Source organism: Rhincodon typus, chromosome 12 (genome assembly GCF_021869965.1).
Source record: "Rhincodon typus isolate 14 chromosome 12, sRhiTyp1.1, whole genome shotgun sequence".
Taxonomy (NCBI): Eukaryota; Metazoa; Chordata; class Chondrichthyes; order Orectolobiformes; family Rhincodontidae; genus Rhincodon; species Rhincodon typus.
In genome coordinates, this window is record NC_063343.1 from 67266716 (window position 1) to 67284058 (window position 17343).

At 39.5% G+C, this 17343-nt stretch overlaps 1 protein-coding gene across 1 annotated transcript; it reads left to right on the forward strand.

The window, feature by feature from the left end:
• The first annotated feature begins 4976 nt into the window (after nt 1-4976).
• LOC125484515 (protocadherin-10-like) lies at nt 4977-7558 on the forward strand. Its single transcript, XM_048603500.1, has one exon. It carries the CDS (start codon nt 4977-4979, stop codon nt 7365-7367), a length of 2391 nt encoding a protein of 796 aa, XP_048459457.1. The 3' UTR covers nt 7368-7558.
• The last annotated feature ends 9785 nt before the right edge of the window (nt 7559-17343 follow it).

Consider the following 17343-nt stretch of genomic DNA (forward strand, 5'->3'; position numbering starts at 1 on the left):
GGTCAGTCACTGAACAAGGAAACACCAAGACTGGTTAGATGAGAATGATCAGAAAATCTAAAAATATTATGTTGGAACAGCATGGCACTTCTGAGCATAAAACAACGACCGCAGTCAGAAGAGAAAACAAAAAAAAAAGAAGTTGCTGGAAAAGCACAGTAGGTCTGGCAGCATCTGTGAAGAGAAATCAGAGTTAAAATTTCGGGTCCGTTGACACTTCCTCAGAACAGATGAAACTCAGAAGAGAAAAGGCAGGCTTAAATGCACCTGAAGGCCGAGGTCCAACAACAAACCTGCAAGATAAAGTACACGGGGTGGGTGAAGAAAGCACTGGAGCCCCAGCGAATGCTGACAACCATGATATGCATGGTTTCTTCTGTGTTGTTGAGACCACTTACGGACAAAGTACCAAAGCACGACCCACCGCCCACTCCCCCAACGCCCCCACCCCACTGTTGGCCAAGGATGGAGAGACTCTTATCAAAGATCGATACCATCAAACAACACTGGGGGAGCACTTCAGAGACCTCATCAATCAGTGGTCTGACGTTGATCGGAGCATCATTGAATGGATGTCAGCAACACCCCAGTCCAGTAGGAAGCAGAGAAATCTGCTGTCTGCCAGCTTAACAATAACAATGCTGTTGGAGCAGACAGTATCCCCACGAAGGCATTAAAGTGTGGAGGCAAAGAGCTCCTGCTGAAGCTTTACACCGGTGCCTGCCTTATCTGGAAGGAGGATAGCATCCCAGCAGTGCTGCAAGATGCTACCGTTGTGAGCATTTTCAGCAAAGGGAACAAGTTCAATTGTGGTAACTACAGGGGCATCTCCCCGCTATCAACCATTGGAAAAGTCATCCCCAAGGTCCTCCTCAACTGTCTCCTCTCTGTGGCTGAGGAACGCCTCCCAAAATTGCAATGTGGCTTCCAACCATGGAGGGGCACAATGGATACGAATTTAGATACATGACAACTGAAGGAGAAATATGGAGTTAAAAAAAACCTACCCCTGTACATGGCGCTCTTCAACCTTATAAATGCCTTTGATACTGTCAATCAGCAAGCAGTACGGAGCATCATTATTCACTTAGGTTGAGCCATGAAGTTTGGCATCATGCATCATGGAAATCATAGAAATGACAAATGGCTACACCACTGACGCATTCCCTGTTCAGGATGGTGTCAAGCAGGGCTGTGTCATTGTCCCAACACTGTTCTCGATCTACCTCACTGCATAACTTCACCTCATCACTGACAAGATCCCCATGTAGATGATGCTTGCGTATGTGCAGTCTCAGATTATGTACTCCAGACCATCGTCAACACCTTTATGGAGGAATATGAGAGCACGGTTCTCATCCTGAACATTAACAAAATGAAGCCCTCAACCAACATGGCCTGGCATTGTGGAGCAAACCCCTGATCATCAAGGTCCACGTAGAGGCCTTGGAGAATGTCGATCACTTCCAATACTTCAGAATCGTCCTGCTGAACAAATCAGCTGTAGAGGAAGGGATCCAGAATCGCCTGAGGAAAAGGGTGTTCGGTTTACAGATCTGTGGGGTGGTTCCCTCCTTCCTGTATGGCTCCCAGACCTGAAATGTCTACAGCAAACCCCTCAAACTGCTTGAGCAGAACCACCAATGCTGCCTGCACAAGATCCTGTGAATCAGCTGGTAACAAAGATACACCAGAACCAGTATCCTTGACCAGGTCAATATCCCCAACAGCAAATCACTGACTACCCTTGATCAGCTACGATGGGCTTAATACATCATCCGCATGACTGACATGAGAATCCCCAACCTGGTGCTCTATTCCCAGCTTTGACATGGCAGGCGAGCCCCAGGAGGACAGACGAAGTGCATCAGTGATACCCTTAAGACCTCACTGGTGAAGTGAGGCATTCCCACACACATCTGGGAATCACTGGCCCAAGACTGTTGTGTTCTGCACTTCAAGATTTGCCATTGGGAAAAAGTGTAAGCCAGATGAAAACAGCAAAAGGAGCGTGCTGCCACATTTACGACCCACCCACCTTTTCCTGCACCTTCTGTCCCAAGTGTAACAAAGCCTGCAGCAGCCACATTGATCTGTGCAGTCTCCTACAGACTCACCCTGAGAAGGGAAGAGAGTCATCCTTGTCTGCAAGGGACCGCCAATGAAAATGAATAGGAACTGACTTTTATATCAAAGTAATATTGGTGAGAGGTCATTACAATAAATGCAAAGTAAGGCGCATGTGTGACTGGACCGCTGAAAACTAAGGGGTGGGGGAAATAGTTAACAAGAAAACTCCACAATTAGGTACAGGTGAACTGAAAAATCAGAATCTTTCAAGTGCAAGCATAATCTTTTGTTGTAACTGTATGTACCAAATAGAGCCAATGATTATCGAAAGTCCTCAGATGATGTTTGGATAGTTTCGAAGTAGAACCAGGAAAATAGAGGGAGAAATCCAGCAACTCAATATTTGGGGAAAAAAATGCAGAGAAATGCTGTTGGAGAACAAAGCAAGAAGAAACAGGCTCCCAAAATTTGGGAAAGGAGCAATAAGTAGATTGGTTGTCACTCTGACTCATGAGTGCATACATGATTATGAGACATGAAACAGTTCCGGTTCTACTACCCTTTGCTCTGAAAGAGGAGTGCCATACATGTGCTGTTGAAAAACCCTGGGTTGTGCTGCGACTTGTCTTCATCCGACACCTAGAATCACCCACTGGTGGCATGAATGTTCAGAAAGTGTCAACCCTGAGTTTCATATGCAGAATGTCCAGATACGGACCTACTAGTTAATATTAGGACAATGAAAAATGGTTTGGTTGTGCTATTTATCCCATCTGGAAACCTGCCTTCTGTTTCTAACATTCTAAATCAAATGTAAAAGGAAGACTTTTTTTGTCCAAACTTCTGAAGTCACAGTGTAAGCGAAAACGACTCCAGTCGGCATGCTGCATTTATTCTATTTCTCCATTTGGCCACCGAACCCTCCCACAATCCTTGTACTTCAAATAAATCCTCTAAATGATAAACACATCATGATCACATCTAGTTAATATCGTCCAGATGAAAAAAAACTGGAATGCTAGGAGAGAACAATTGGCACGACTGTGTATACAATGTCACCTAGATCCCTTCATTAAGAATGTTGGCTTATGTTAAGTAGCTGATATCAACTGGTCTGATACTTTTGGTATGTTTTCTGTGAAAGGTAATCAAAATATTAGGAAATCAACCTTGCACTTTAAAACTGGATAGATTAGTTGTGAATGTCTAAAGGCATTTTTCCTTCTCAAAGAGATCAGTGTTGGAAATTAGTTTCCCTTCAAAGCGGAGTTTTCTTGTTATTTACTGTATGGCATGTGATTTAATTTAACTGTTGTTACAGTAGAAACTATCTTTGCATATAGCTATCACATGAAATCAAAGGAAAAGGCTCAAGAATCACGTGAAATACTGAGGTTATGAAGGCCTAGTGAACTCGCAACAATTTCTGATACGCCACTAAGGTATTCTACTATCAATGCATCGTTTTGAGAGGAAATTAATTTACTGTTTTTTTAAAAAAAATAAACTACTGTTCAGTGCGGGCAGGCAAGTCACAATGGTCATCCTAGCATCTTGAGTAGCAGTCCAAGTCATTGACTTAAAATTTTCAGATTGGTGATTGACACAGTATAGATTTCCAGTTTACAAAATGAAATATATTGAGGTGAAGAAGGAAAGTGACTGTGAGAGCGAGAGCGGTTGCAGGGAAAAGAGACATCATCTTCTTTGCAATGGGCCAAATATTCGAAGGAAAAGTAAAGAAAGTTCCAATCACTGAATTACCAAAAATTGCGAAGAATCAGGGATGAATAACCCAGCACTCTAAATCATAGGGTTTCTGAAGCACCTCCTCTCCGTTCTATAGAACAACTTTCGAGTATTTATACTGTCCTCATTTATCATGGGTTGTATATTTGTTTTCTCCCTGAATTAAATTATGTATCATATCTAACAGTTGCTTCGTGATTAACAGAATAAACTATCCTAAAGTTGCATGCAAATTGTATACTGATTACATTAGACATGTACTGCATCAAACGCCGTATGGGCACCACCTTTAATAAATTTCATAGTTGGGAGTTGCCATAAAATCTATTAATGTCAACATTCTCTGGATTAATGTAATGGGTTTCCTTGTCAGTTTTCACCTCATAAGATTGATTTTAAATGTAGAAAAAACAGTTCAACAAAAACACAATCCAGCAAGAAAAAAAAACTGTTGTCTTCATATTGGGCCCGCCCAATAATTAAAATTAATAATTAATAATTAAAGTCAGCAGAAACATGCATTTCGAAATGATACACCCGCATCAAAGAATGGTTTTTCAACACTTTTCAGATCCTTGAATCAGGTAGATTTAACCCAACAAGCACGAATGAAAGTTTTTAAATAATAAGATTGACGGCCCCTAAATTATTTCACCTGGATTAAAGACAGTTTATTTCTAAACTACATAATTGATTTTCAATGGCAAACAATTGACCTTCGCGAAAAAAAACTTTTAAGATATGAACCAGCGCGAGGGGATTTTAATTGCGCACTACTAAATATACGATTTATTGTTATTGTACCTCCTTGGGAGCAATTCTGCTTTAAGAAATGCTTGGTGCAATAATGAGTAAGGACTCTTTGTGTCGCTGTCTACCAATAAGAAAACCAAACGTTGCAAGAGATCCACCTCCCACCACCCCCAACCCCGACTCCTATCACAGGAAACTCAGCGCAGAAGCAAAGAGCAGGACAAAGTCGCCCGCACCTAAACCATTTTGCACCGAAAGATTGTTTAGTTCGAGATTTCACGTTTATCGTTTCAATGCTGCCATTTTTCTTCATCAGATAATTTATTTCATTTCACAGAGAGCGATGTAAAACAACGAGGTTGGTCAGCATTTTGGCAGATATACAATTGGATAAATCTGGAACAATGGCGATAAGACTCAACCGGCTGTTCTATTTCGTATTCCTGACTTGCGTTTCAGATCTAATTTTCGCCCAAATACATTACGTGATCCCCGAAGAAATGGAGCGCGGTGCTTTTGTTGGGAATATCGCAGATGATTTAGGGCTAAGTATTGGCGAGATGTCACTTCGCAAATTTCGGCTCATCTCTGATGACGGAATGCAGTTACTGAAGGTGAACGTGGGGGATGGTATTTTGGTTGTGAACCAGAGAATCGACAGGGAAATTCTCTGTGGACGAAGTGAGACTTGTTCTGTTTCTCAGGATATAGCGGTAGAAAATCCATTGGAAATGCATCGTGTCGACGTGGAGATATTGGATGTAAATGATAACTCGCCCAGATTTCCCAAAATGAAATACGCTTTACAAATATCTGAGTTAACTACAGCAGGAGCTCTTTTCCCACTGGAGAAAGCGCATGATGCAGATGTAGGTACAAATGCGGTGAGTAATTATGAAATCAGCAAAAATAAGCACTTTGGCCTGAAGATTCGGATCAGAAGCGATGGCAGTAAAATTGCAGAGCTGGTGTTAGAAAACCTCTTAGACCGTGAGCAACACTCTAGTTTTCATCTGATACTGACGGCCATAGACGGCGGGACTCCTCGTAGATCTGGTACTGCAGAAATAATCATCACTGTACTGGACGGAAATGATAATGCCCCAGTATTTGATCATCAGATATATAGAATCAACGCATTGGAAAATTTACCTAAAGGTACCTTGATCATGACACTAAATGCTGTTGATTTAGACCAAGGATCAAATGGTGAAGTAAAGTACTATTTCAGCAATCATGTTTCTCACAGTGTGAGTGAATTGTTCAATTTGAACCCCGCAACTGGGCAGATCAGAGTTGAAGGGTCACTGGATTATGAAGAAGAGAAGGTTTACCAGCTTGATGTAGAAGCTGTGGACAATGGTACACCTGCATTAATTGGGCGCGCCGAGGTTCTTGTTGAATTACTTGACGTTAATGATAATGCGCCGGAGTTAAAAATAAACTCGCTACCCATTGAGGTACGTGAAGATGCTGCAAGCGGTACTGTGATCGCCATAATAAATGCAATGGATCGTGATTCAGGTGAAAATGGACACGTGCAATGTCAGCTGCCACCAAATATCCCATTTAAACTCCAAAAATCTTCGAACAGGCAATACAATTTCGTAGTGAGTGACTCACTGAATCGAGAAATGTCTCCTTTCTATAACATCTCCATTTCGGCCCGGGATGCTGGGTCACCCCCTCTTTCCACAAACAAATTTATCCACATTTCGGTTTCTGATATAAATGATAATGCACCGCAGTTTACACAGCCGTTATATAATGTGTTCTTGATGGAAAACAATGCTCCAGCTGCATCAATATTTGCTGTCACCGCTTTAGACCCGGATTTGGGTAAGAATAGCGAGATATCGTATTTCTTATCGGACAGTTTCATACCTGAAATTTCTGCGTCTGGTCACTTTAGTGTTAACTCCGAAAGTGGGTGCATTTACGCGCTACGCTCTTTTGACTATGAAATGCAGAAAAAATTTAAGATCAAAGTTCAGGCTCGGGATGATGGAACTCCATCACTCACCAGCACTGCTCTCGTCAATATTATTATTCTGGACCAAAACGACAATGACCCAGTCATTTTGTCACCTTCAAACGACAACAGTTCGATTGTGATTGCATCAAAATCTGCACGTCCCGGATCCTTGGTGACCAAAGTAATTGCTACTGACGCAGATTCTGGACAGAATGCACGACTTTCGTATAAGCTCATAGAAGCTACTGATCACAGTATTTTCAGTGTCGGATATACCTCTGGGGAAATTAGAATAACGCGAAATTTTGGGGAGCAAGATGCTCTCAGACAGACGCTCTTAGTTTTGGTCAAGGACAATGGACAGCCGAGTCTCTCGAGTACAGTCTCAATTCTGTTGACAGTCCAAGGTAACATTACCGAAAATACCTTTGAACAAAAAAGTGAACCTAAAAATCCTGAATTATTTTCAGATTTAAATTTTCTATTGATCATAATTTTAGGATCAACTTCCTGCATATTTCTCTCCATAATAGTTTTTCTGGTCGCTGTGAAATGCAAACGAGACAGGAATACATGCTGTTACACGTCCAGAATCAGTTGTTACAGACAAAGGAATTCAGCCGATGCCTCTCAGTGTAGAGTCGTCGGAAAAGCAAATTTAAATTATTTAGATTCTGCTCAAACTCTGCCTGTTCGTGAATCATATAATTACACCGTTTGTCTCTCTCCCGAATCCTCTAAGAGCGATTTTTTGTTCTTAAAACCGTGTCATCCGACATTGCCTCTGGATGATATTAATATTCGTGAAACAGAGGAATAATGCAATAAGTCCATGTGTAATGCAATTAATTTGCAGTTTATACATCTGTATGCATCCCCCACCCCTCAAATCAAACTTTATTCGAATGCTTTCTCTGGAATTCTTGCTCCACTTATGTATTATCAGTTTCGGACGAGAACGTTGGAAATGCAGTGTTCAAATGCTGTTTTGTGATTTCTGTTAATATTAGAATAAAGGCTGAGCTATTTAGAAATTTAATCTGTTCAGTTTAAGTTCAGAAACCTGTGTTAACAAATTAATCGCAACAAACACAGCCCTTCTATGGAACTTTTTATTTTCAGTTTGGGTATTGTAGTTTGGTAACTGCTTGTCACGAAAAGAATTACATTGTTTTTGCAAAATATCCTAGGTGTAGAAATATTTTCAGTTATTTAAATTCTTGATATATCAGGGATGTGTGGATTAGGTGGGTTATACGGGATGGGTCTGGGTGGGATGCTCTGAGGATCAGTGTGGACTTGTTGGTCCGAAGGGCCTGTTTCCACACAGTGGGGATTCTATGATGATGATGATGATGATACATGGGTGATAATATAAAGTTCTAATTAAATTTATGGAATATTCGAACAAGGAGCAGCGGTAACCTATTCAGCCCCTCATGCCTGCCTCGACATTCAATTTCATCAGAGTTGGCGTGATTGCAGTCTGAAATCTCTATTGCCTCCTATCCACGATAACATTTCATCAGTGACTTCAGGAGAAACTTTTCACTTTTATCATCACAGATTCTTCTCGAACGATCTTTTCAGGAAGATATTCAAAAAAAGACTCACAATGCTGTAAGTAATTGCTTGCTGTAAATGCAATCTAACATTTTGAGAAGAATGCACAGCACACGTAGAAACTTCTACTCCTCAGGCCGCTGTAATATCTCGATATTCAGATGATAAACTTCTCTTTCCTTCATTTTACCTTTTGAAATATAAAATATCACATATTGCCACATTAAGCACCACTTGACAACTCTTTGTCTATTTACCTATTTTAAACTTTATGTCCTCTCCACAGCTTATTTTCCTGCCGAGTTTAATGTTACCAGCTAATTTAGCAAGGATACCTTACATTTCTTGGTCTGTGTTGTTTTGCAAATTGCAGAAAGTTGAGGCACCTGCACTGATCTGTTTGGTACACCACTTATTCTATCTTGCATTCCGTAAGCATTAAATAAGCAAAAGACTTTCTTCTTCGTTAGTTCGCCAATCCATTATCCATGCCAATGTGTTACTTCCTGAACCATGAGGTTTCATTTTCTGCAATAATATTTGATGTGTTACTTGATCAAATGCCTTTTGGGAAAAAAAAATACATTACATCGAGTTTTTCCTAATATAGATTCAAGAACAGCTGCTTCCCTGCTGTTAGCAGACTTTTGTAAGGAATTCTCACATGTTAATTCCGATCTGTCTCTTGCATCTTCTCTGTGGCTGTGACACTGTATTCTGCATTCCGGTCTACTACCGTGATGCACTTTGTAAGGTGCGATCTGCCTGAATAACATGCAAAACAACACTTTTCACTCTATCTCCATGCATGCGACAACAGTTAATCAATCAGTCCTGTCTATCCACAGCAAATATTACTTCCTCAGAGACATCTAATAACCTGTTTTACCAAGATTTCTCCTTCACAATGCCATTTTGATTTATTTCCTGATTACTTTGATTTTGAAGTTGTCTTTCGATGTGTATTATGATGCATGAATACTAGCTGCAAGAACCTTCCCTACCACAGATATTCGTCAGCTGATATACAGATGGCTGTTTTCTGTCTCCCTCCATTTTGAACATAACTATTTTCCAACCTTACTGAATCTGAATGTGGACAATATATAAAAATTCAAACCCAGACATTATCTCACAAGAGAATTCTTCATGAGTCTATTTCACGAGCTTTTGCTTTAAAGATGTTGAAGATCATGTCTAACTGAAGTGAAATGTCCTTGCTTTTATTACTAGTTCCTTCATAATAATCAATAATTTATTTTGCCTTGTTAACCACTTGCTACATTTGCCAGCTAATTCAATATTATGTAACACTTTCAGCAGATCACCTCGACCTATCTGTCCACTTAAGTTCGGTAACTTCACTCAAATTTTCCACTGATTCTCCATTCTTCCTGTAAAGTTGACGTTTCCATGTTATCCCACATCGTGCCCATTCTGCTACTTTTTTTTTGCTTATTCGCTTCATTTCTCTATGGTCCTTTGCAGACTTTGTGCATTATCTTGTCAACAGACATTCTTACTTTTTCCAGGGTCTTAGGCAAATTTACCTATACTCATTCATTGGCCAAAATCCATTTTTTATTTGCTATAGATTGTAAGTATTATACACAGCTAGACAATCTGAAAACGCTCTTTTTCTCTGCGTCATACTGACAAATCCATCCTTTACCCTGGACCTGGATGAACAGATGAATACGAAGAAGAATAGAGGGATACGGATTCTGTAAATGAAGATATTTTCAGTATGGAAGGGTAAAACGTATCAGCGCAGGTTTGGCGGCTGAAGGGCCTGTTCCTGTGCTGTATTGTTCTTTGATCTTTGTTCTTTCTATCCAATTTAACACTCGCTTAACTTTTGTGTAGTAAACTGTTTTTAACAACTCTGTTGCAGCGCTAATTTCCAAGGGGCTGTGACCCTTCCAGATTTGAAAGAATTTTTGTGCATTACAACCATGGCAAAACGTTTTTAACGTGCATTATAATCATTATTGAACCAGAATAAGTTTAAAAAAGACCCAGATTGATATTGGTCATTCCCTTTAAGGTTGAAAAATGTTGCCTGCAAACATTCTGTGACACTGAGCTATATTCTATTTTGATCAGGCGGCAAGTGCTTGTGGACCTCTACGGAGTTAATCAAAAGATAGTTGTACATTTCAATTTATAGCAGTCAATGTTAACACATGAAAGCTACAAGCTATGTTTTCTGGTCGCTTCAGAAGAGTCAGGGATTGAGTTCAAGAGAAGACTTTTCAACTCAGTGTAGAAAACAGCACAGCTCATTTCTGAAATAAGTTTTGGTATCCTCTCGTACTCCAGGGTAGTTGGGAAGAAAGCCAGCTATCTCAGCAGAACTGGTTAGTTTGTAAAGCTTCCAGACAAGGTTAGATTGGATAGAAATTGGCAATTATTAGAATTATGAAAGTTTAGGCCCTCAGATTTATTAATTCTTCATGTCAGCATTCTCAGAAAGAAATTAACGAATGGTGTCCACGGTCCACTGAAGGGATGTCATAACTAAAACAGTTGAGATAGTTTGTAGTTCTCTGGATTTAAATATCTCTAGTGGTTGATGTTGGAACTCAGGTTGAATTTTTTTGATGTTTCTGTTATAATGTTTGCAACTAATACAATGTGCATATAATCAATATATAGTTCTTACGCTCTTTTACATGTGTGGAATAAACTTATTTTCTCTCGTTAAAGAATATCTTCAGATATGTTTGACAATGTTTCATTGACTAACCACGATATTAATAATAAAAACTAATGATCTATCAAACCAAGTTTGATTCTAGAATATTATAATCCAGTGGTGGCAGTAGCTGAAATCAAAATTCAGCCAATTGGTGTCCATTTTCTCTGGCGACACTACAACCGAATGCTTATCAAAATTTCAAAGTAGCTTTAGATAGGTAGAGCAAAGCAATCCCGAATCAAATCACATCAAATCATTGCAATGCACTCACATCCAGTTATTAATGATGATGGACAATTAAGAAATTAAGGGGAGAAGCATGTTTCACAAATATACCCAACTTTGATGATCATGGAGCCTAGAACACAGGTGGAAATGACAAGGTATTTGTAATCATCTTCATCCAGAAGTGAATTAAATATTTAAACCATCTTCGCCTGCTTCAAATGAGGTGACATCTTTTGTTCTCGTACTTACCGTGCCAATTGACATGTTTGCCATCATAGTTACAGTTACCTGCCATCTCTGCAACAATGTGGACAATTGGCAGTAAATTCCACAAGAACGTGAAAAAAAAAATCAATTTAGCAAATCAATGTCTCTTCAGTAATTTCAATCACAAATGAACCCATGAATTTTATTCTCAGCATTGCTTTGAAGTGTCACTTAAACAGGAACAATCTGCTCACCAGTGATCAGTTCGGCTGTACAAAGACAGAGGAACTGGTATAATTACAGCCTTTGTGAAAAAATGGTAAAATCATGAGAGACGTGATAAAGTGTTCCCTTGCTGTAAAGTTATCGTTTTATTGTGTTTTCTTTTGAGCAATCACTGCATTCTTAAAGAGAATGGAAACAGGGAAATCTCTCCTGTTGCAAATCTGATCTGGAGGATTGTGTCCAGTTATGACTGTATCATAGGAACGATGCAAATGCATTGTAGAGAGTGCAGAATTGAAAAAGAAAATCAGGGATGAGGAGCTTTGGTTATGACGACAGTTTGAAGAATTTTGGACCATTCTGAGATGAAAGCTTACAGGGATTTGGTAGAACTTTGAAAAATCATGAACGGGATGAATAGAGTAGATAGGTAAAAGTTCTTCCTGTTTGTAAAGGGAACAAAGTGGAGAGGGCGAATATTTAAAGTAATTTTCACTTCTCACGTAGATTGAGTGAAATGCGCAGTCTGGAATTGTGACAAGGGCAGCTTCATTTGACGCATTCAAGAACGCATTGGATAGTTATTTGGACATAGATAACATACAATGATAAGGGGGGTCGTCGTGGAAAGCAGGAGATTAATTCCAAGTAATGATGCTCGTTTGAAGAACCAGTGCAGGCACAACGGACCGAATAGACGCTGTTTGTGCTCGATGGGATTTGTCATTCTGAAGTGATGGTCGTACCTCGCTCAAAGGAAAGTTGCAATGATTGTTTTATGATAATATTTGGGCTAAAATTTGAGCTGCAAGAGTGTGTCAGGGCAGTGTCCTCGCACCAATCACTTTCCACTGCTGCATGGTCTCGTTGTCAGAAATGGGCATGTATATTCACGATTTTTTTGTGATCTTTAATAATTCCACAGGTACTGAAGCACTCCATGTACTGGTCAGTACTGAGTCTGACCTCTAAAGTTACAAATAATATTCGTGGCATGCAAGTGCCACTTAAAAGTGTTCTACAGGAAGAGGAAATGCTATGATCTACCTCGGTGTTCATGTGACCATTGATAAATCCTGCAGAAATAAAACCGTGATCATTCTGATGGCAGATTAGCTCAGTTGGTTGAATGGCTTATTTTGTTAATACTATTCTGCTATTTTGCAGAGTAATGTCAACTCCATAGGTACATTAAACAGAAATAAAATAGAAAAAGAACTGTACACGCCGGAAATGAGAAACACAAACAGAAATTGCTGGAAAATCTCAGTTGGTCTGACAGCATCTGTGGAGAGAAGGCAGAGTTAAGGCTTGCCGTCCAGTGATTCTTATTCAGAATGGATCATAGTTAGATAAAAGTTGGTATATATGCTGAATATGGGTCGTTGTGAGGATAAATGTTATGTGGTGAGGGAGACCAGATAAAGAGAATAATAGTTGGGAAGACAAAGGAATGGGTAAAAGTTAGCCTACATGTGATTCCTGATAGACATCAGTGTGATTTACTGTTAACGTCCCTCTGAAATCACCTAGTAAATCATCCAGGTAAAATTCAAATCGGGACTGATGAAAGAAAATGTCGCTATCAGTGATGCTCATATCCGTGAATGAATAGGACGAACAGCCTAATGTTTTGACCTTGTGAATTGGCCACTGATATATTATTTTAACTAAATGCGACGGCATAAATCAGTCATGCAAATAGCAAAATATGAATTTTAAAAAAGTGAAAAATTGAACAATGTCTAACTTCAGATATTTTTATGCCACGGTTTATCAATATATTTCAGAGAACGCCTACTTAGCTTATGCTACTATTCAGTTTATTTTTGAAAATTATTAAGAGTCACTTATTCAAAAAATTCAAACGAAAATATCCACTGAATATGACATTTCATTTTGATTGATGTCAGCCACTATTTTCCTCGCTGCGAGATAATTTGTCATACAGCCTTGGAGTTATATCTTCATCAGTTGTCTACCATTAGCTTTATCCCGACTCTTCGGTGTTCTACTGGAGCATTCCTGAAACATTGATTACATAAAATTTGCAAAATTCATTTATGAAGCATTAGACATTGTTCAATTTTTCACTTTTTAAAAATTCATATTTTGCTATTTGCATGACTGATTTATGCCGTCGCATTTAGTTAAAATAATATATCAGTGCAATTGTTTTGACTCTGGTTTCTTATCTTGTTGTGTAAAACCCAAGATATACAAGACTTTGTCTTTCACATTGTCACCATCCCATTGAATTCAGTTCTCCTTTTTTTTCATCTAACAAATCTTTACCAATGTGAATAATAACAGAAGAATGTAATACTCAAGCAGTCTTAACAAATTAGGCCCTTTTATACTACTCTGCCGCATAATAAGTTTATAGTTGAATTTCTTCAACTTCTCATATTGTTGCCATATCCCAGGTATGCTTGGTACCAAATAACCCATCGATGTCTGTTTTGAGAATATGCAAGGGCAGATCATTAACAGCTCTCTGGGGCATTTTGACACGTAAACATAAATCCAGTTTACTGCACAATAGGTTTGTGACAACATTTATCCAAAAACTCTGAGTTGGTTTATTAAAGGGAATCGATTATCAGGCAGGATGATCCCAGACGGGGAGGCGATGGCCTAGTGGTATTATCAATAAACTGTCAATCCAGAGGCCCAGATATTGTTCTGGTGACCCGGGTTCGAATCCACGGCAGATAGTGGAATCTGAATTCAATAAATATCTGGAATTGAGAATCAAACGATGACCATGAAGCCATTGTTGATTGTTGGGGGAAAACCCCATCAGGAAAGAAACTGCTATCCTTACCTGCTCTGGCCTACATATGACTCCAAACCCACAACAATGTGGTTGAGTCTTAACTGCCGTCTGGGCAATAAATGTTGCCTAGCCAACGACACCCTCATCGCATGAATGAATAAAAAAAACTGTTCAGGATGATGAGTGGACTATTTCAAACTAACCTTTATGGATTGTGACAGGAGTTTCTCTGGATTAACAGTCCAGCAATGGTACCAATAGGCCATACAATCTGATGCTTCTTTGATTTTATTACAAAAATCAAGTGGGAATTCACGGTTCATTATTTGAGTCAGAAAGTTTTATTTCCTCTCATTCTGTGACTTTGGGATAAAAATGGGCGATAACGGTCGTTTGACATGGAATTCTTTTCTGAAGAAGGGTCTAGGCCCGAAACGTCAGCTTTCCTGCTCCTCTGATGCTGCTTGGCCTGTTGTGTTCATCCAGCTCTACACCTTGTTGTCTCTGGTTGACATGGAATGTCAATTTTGCTCAAGGGACATGCCATACTTTGAATTGCAACAGATGATGCGTGCACAGAATTTGCACAACCCTTTTGTTTTATAATACCAGGATAAAGGCCATCAGTAGTTCGCATTTGTCAGCACGCAGCTCCACGAATGCTATCAGAACTCCTTTACTAGAGAATGTGATATATTTTTTCCAGTTCCTCCCTGTTATTCCATTTGTAGTTAGAATCAGAGAGTTATGCAGCATGAAAGCAGGCTCTGTGGTCCAACTCATTTGTGTCGAAAAGAGAGGATAAAGTTACCTGGTCCCACTTGCCACCTTTTGGCTGAAACCCTTCCCAATCATGTATCACCACCCAACCCCCTCACACCCCCTACACCCCCGACCACCGATGCCTTTTAAAAGTTGTAAGCTTGCCCGTTTCCATCACTTCCTCTGGCAGCTCGTTCCATACGTTTATAGAGGTTTGCATTCAGTTCCGTGAATAGCAAAATACTAGTTCAATTCATCCATGTTTTCCTCTTTAATTATCCATAGTTGTTTCGTTAATATTGTTTCCATTCGGCCTACTTATCCCACCTTTGTCTAATTTTAATCTGAAAGCGCTGGTGAAAATCAACAGATCTGACAGCGTCTGAAGAGAGTGAACACTGTGAAAACTTTGAGCTCAATGACTATTCTATATTTTGATTATCTGTAGTAATTTATATTTAATAGTTTTTTACTTGTGTATTCACAAGTTTTGCATTTACATCTATAATTTGAAATCTATGTTACCTTCAGGAACGGGGGCCCCCATTATGCTTAGAGTTTTTTGTAACTTCTCAACGTATCTGTTCGTTTACTTTTAGACTTGTATTCTCCATCCTTCCGAGAACTGCAGATCTTTAAGAAAGTAATCTCCATTAATATTTTTCTCTCTTGTCCTCTCACTTTTTTGATTTCATACAGCTGCACAAATTTCATCCCTTTCACCTTTTATATAATTCAAAACATTCGTTGATTCCTTTTAATAAATGCAAAGAGATAATGACAATACTCGTAGTCGTTTCCTGAAACAATGTAATCTACATTCTCTGATGCTTTATTTGCAGAACAAGTTCAGTGGGTACTATTTAAGCAATAATTAGCAATCTCGAGCACTATTGACATATTTCCTTCAATAACCAGGCAACAACCTAACCATACTGCGTCAACACCTCTGTGAAGTCATGAAATCCTTTTAAGAGGCTGAAAGAACACAAAAAGCCAGACAGCATCTGGAGGAAAAAAAAAGTCAATGTTTCGGCTACTACCCTTCTTCAGAACTGCTCCTTTCCTCCAGATGCTGCCTGGCTTGCTGTGTTCTTTCAGCCTCCTGTTTGTCTACCTTGGATTCCAGCATCCTCTGTACTTTAGTCTCTAATCCTTTCAAGACATCTCTTTCAGAGAATTTCAGTATTTCACACGATCAAAATGTTAGCAATAGACCACAAGTGAACTAAATCAAATTGATTCCTCCATCTTGGATAATCATCATCACAAAAACAGGAAAAAACACAGTAGCAGCCTTAGAATATAACGTTCTTTCTGCCTTCTTCCACGCTGAACATGGACATGGCTCATATTTTCTCACGAATGGACTTTTCATCCCATTCTCCATGCTTCCTAATTCTACAAAAGACCAAAGAATTTCTATCGCCCTTCCTTGAGCTAAAAGGATGGTAAAACTTCACTGAGACCCTCTCTGGCAACGGATCTCTGCCATATATGCACATAAACATTATGAATGCCTGTTTGCGGTTGTATAAAATTAGGTAAATCCGCCCTGACCCAGCACACCAGCTGTTGAAATTTTCATGCATTCATTTAGAACATCTAGTCCAAAAATATGCAGTTTGGTGGATTGGTCATGCTAATTTGCCTTGTAATTTCAAGGGTTGGCAGGCTCGGTGGATTAACCATGGGAAATGAAGGGTTACAGGGGTAAGAGTGCAGTGGGTGTGTTTGGGTGGGATGCTCTTCGAAAGGATGTTGTGGACACAATGGGTCAAATGGCCTGCTTCCACACTGTAAGGATTCTATGATTCTATAATTAAATTCATTCCTGGCTCTGAGATCTCCTAGACCAAGTGACATGTCTAATGCCTGATGCCTTAGCTCACAATGAATAACCATGGCAGAGCAAAAAATAAAAAAGAAAGAAAGGCCTTGGCAGAACAAAAAGAAAAGGAGAGGAAGGCCCTCACAGAAGAAAGGAGAAACAGAGAGAGTTTGAACTTCAGAAGTTGGCAATTAAGCAGTAAAGTCGACCTAAGAGGATGAAGGTATGCATAGTGCTGTGGATATTGATGATGAGCAAAAACATCCTTGTCAAAGGCCTGGTGTTTACAAATGTCCAAGCATTGCGTAAATGTTATGAGAAGGATGTAGAAGCCCTTTTGTTTTCATTTCAGAAAGCAGCTAAACGAATGAAGTGGCTGGTGACCATGTGAGTTTTGTTGATTCAAGCAAAGTTAGTAAGCGGAGTTAGTGACATATTTGCATCACTATCATAGGAGGTATCTGAGGGTTATGAGGAGGTGAAGAAAGCCATTTTAAGCG

What these genes read in the sequence shown, in the direction of transcription:
- LOC125484515 (XM_048603500.1), top strand. Translation starts at nt 4,977, where the DNA reads ATGGCGATAAGACTCAACCGGCTGTTCTATTTCGTATTCCTGACTTGC.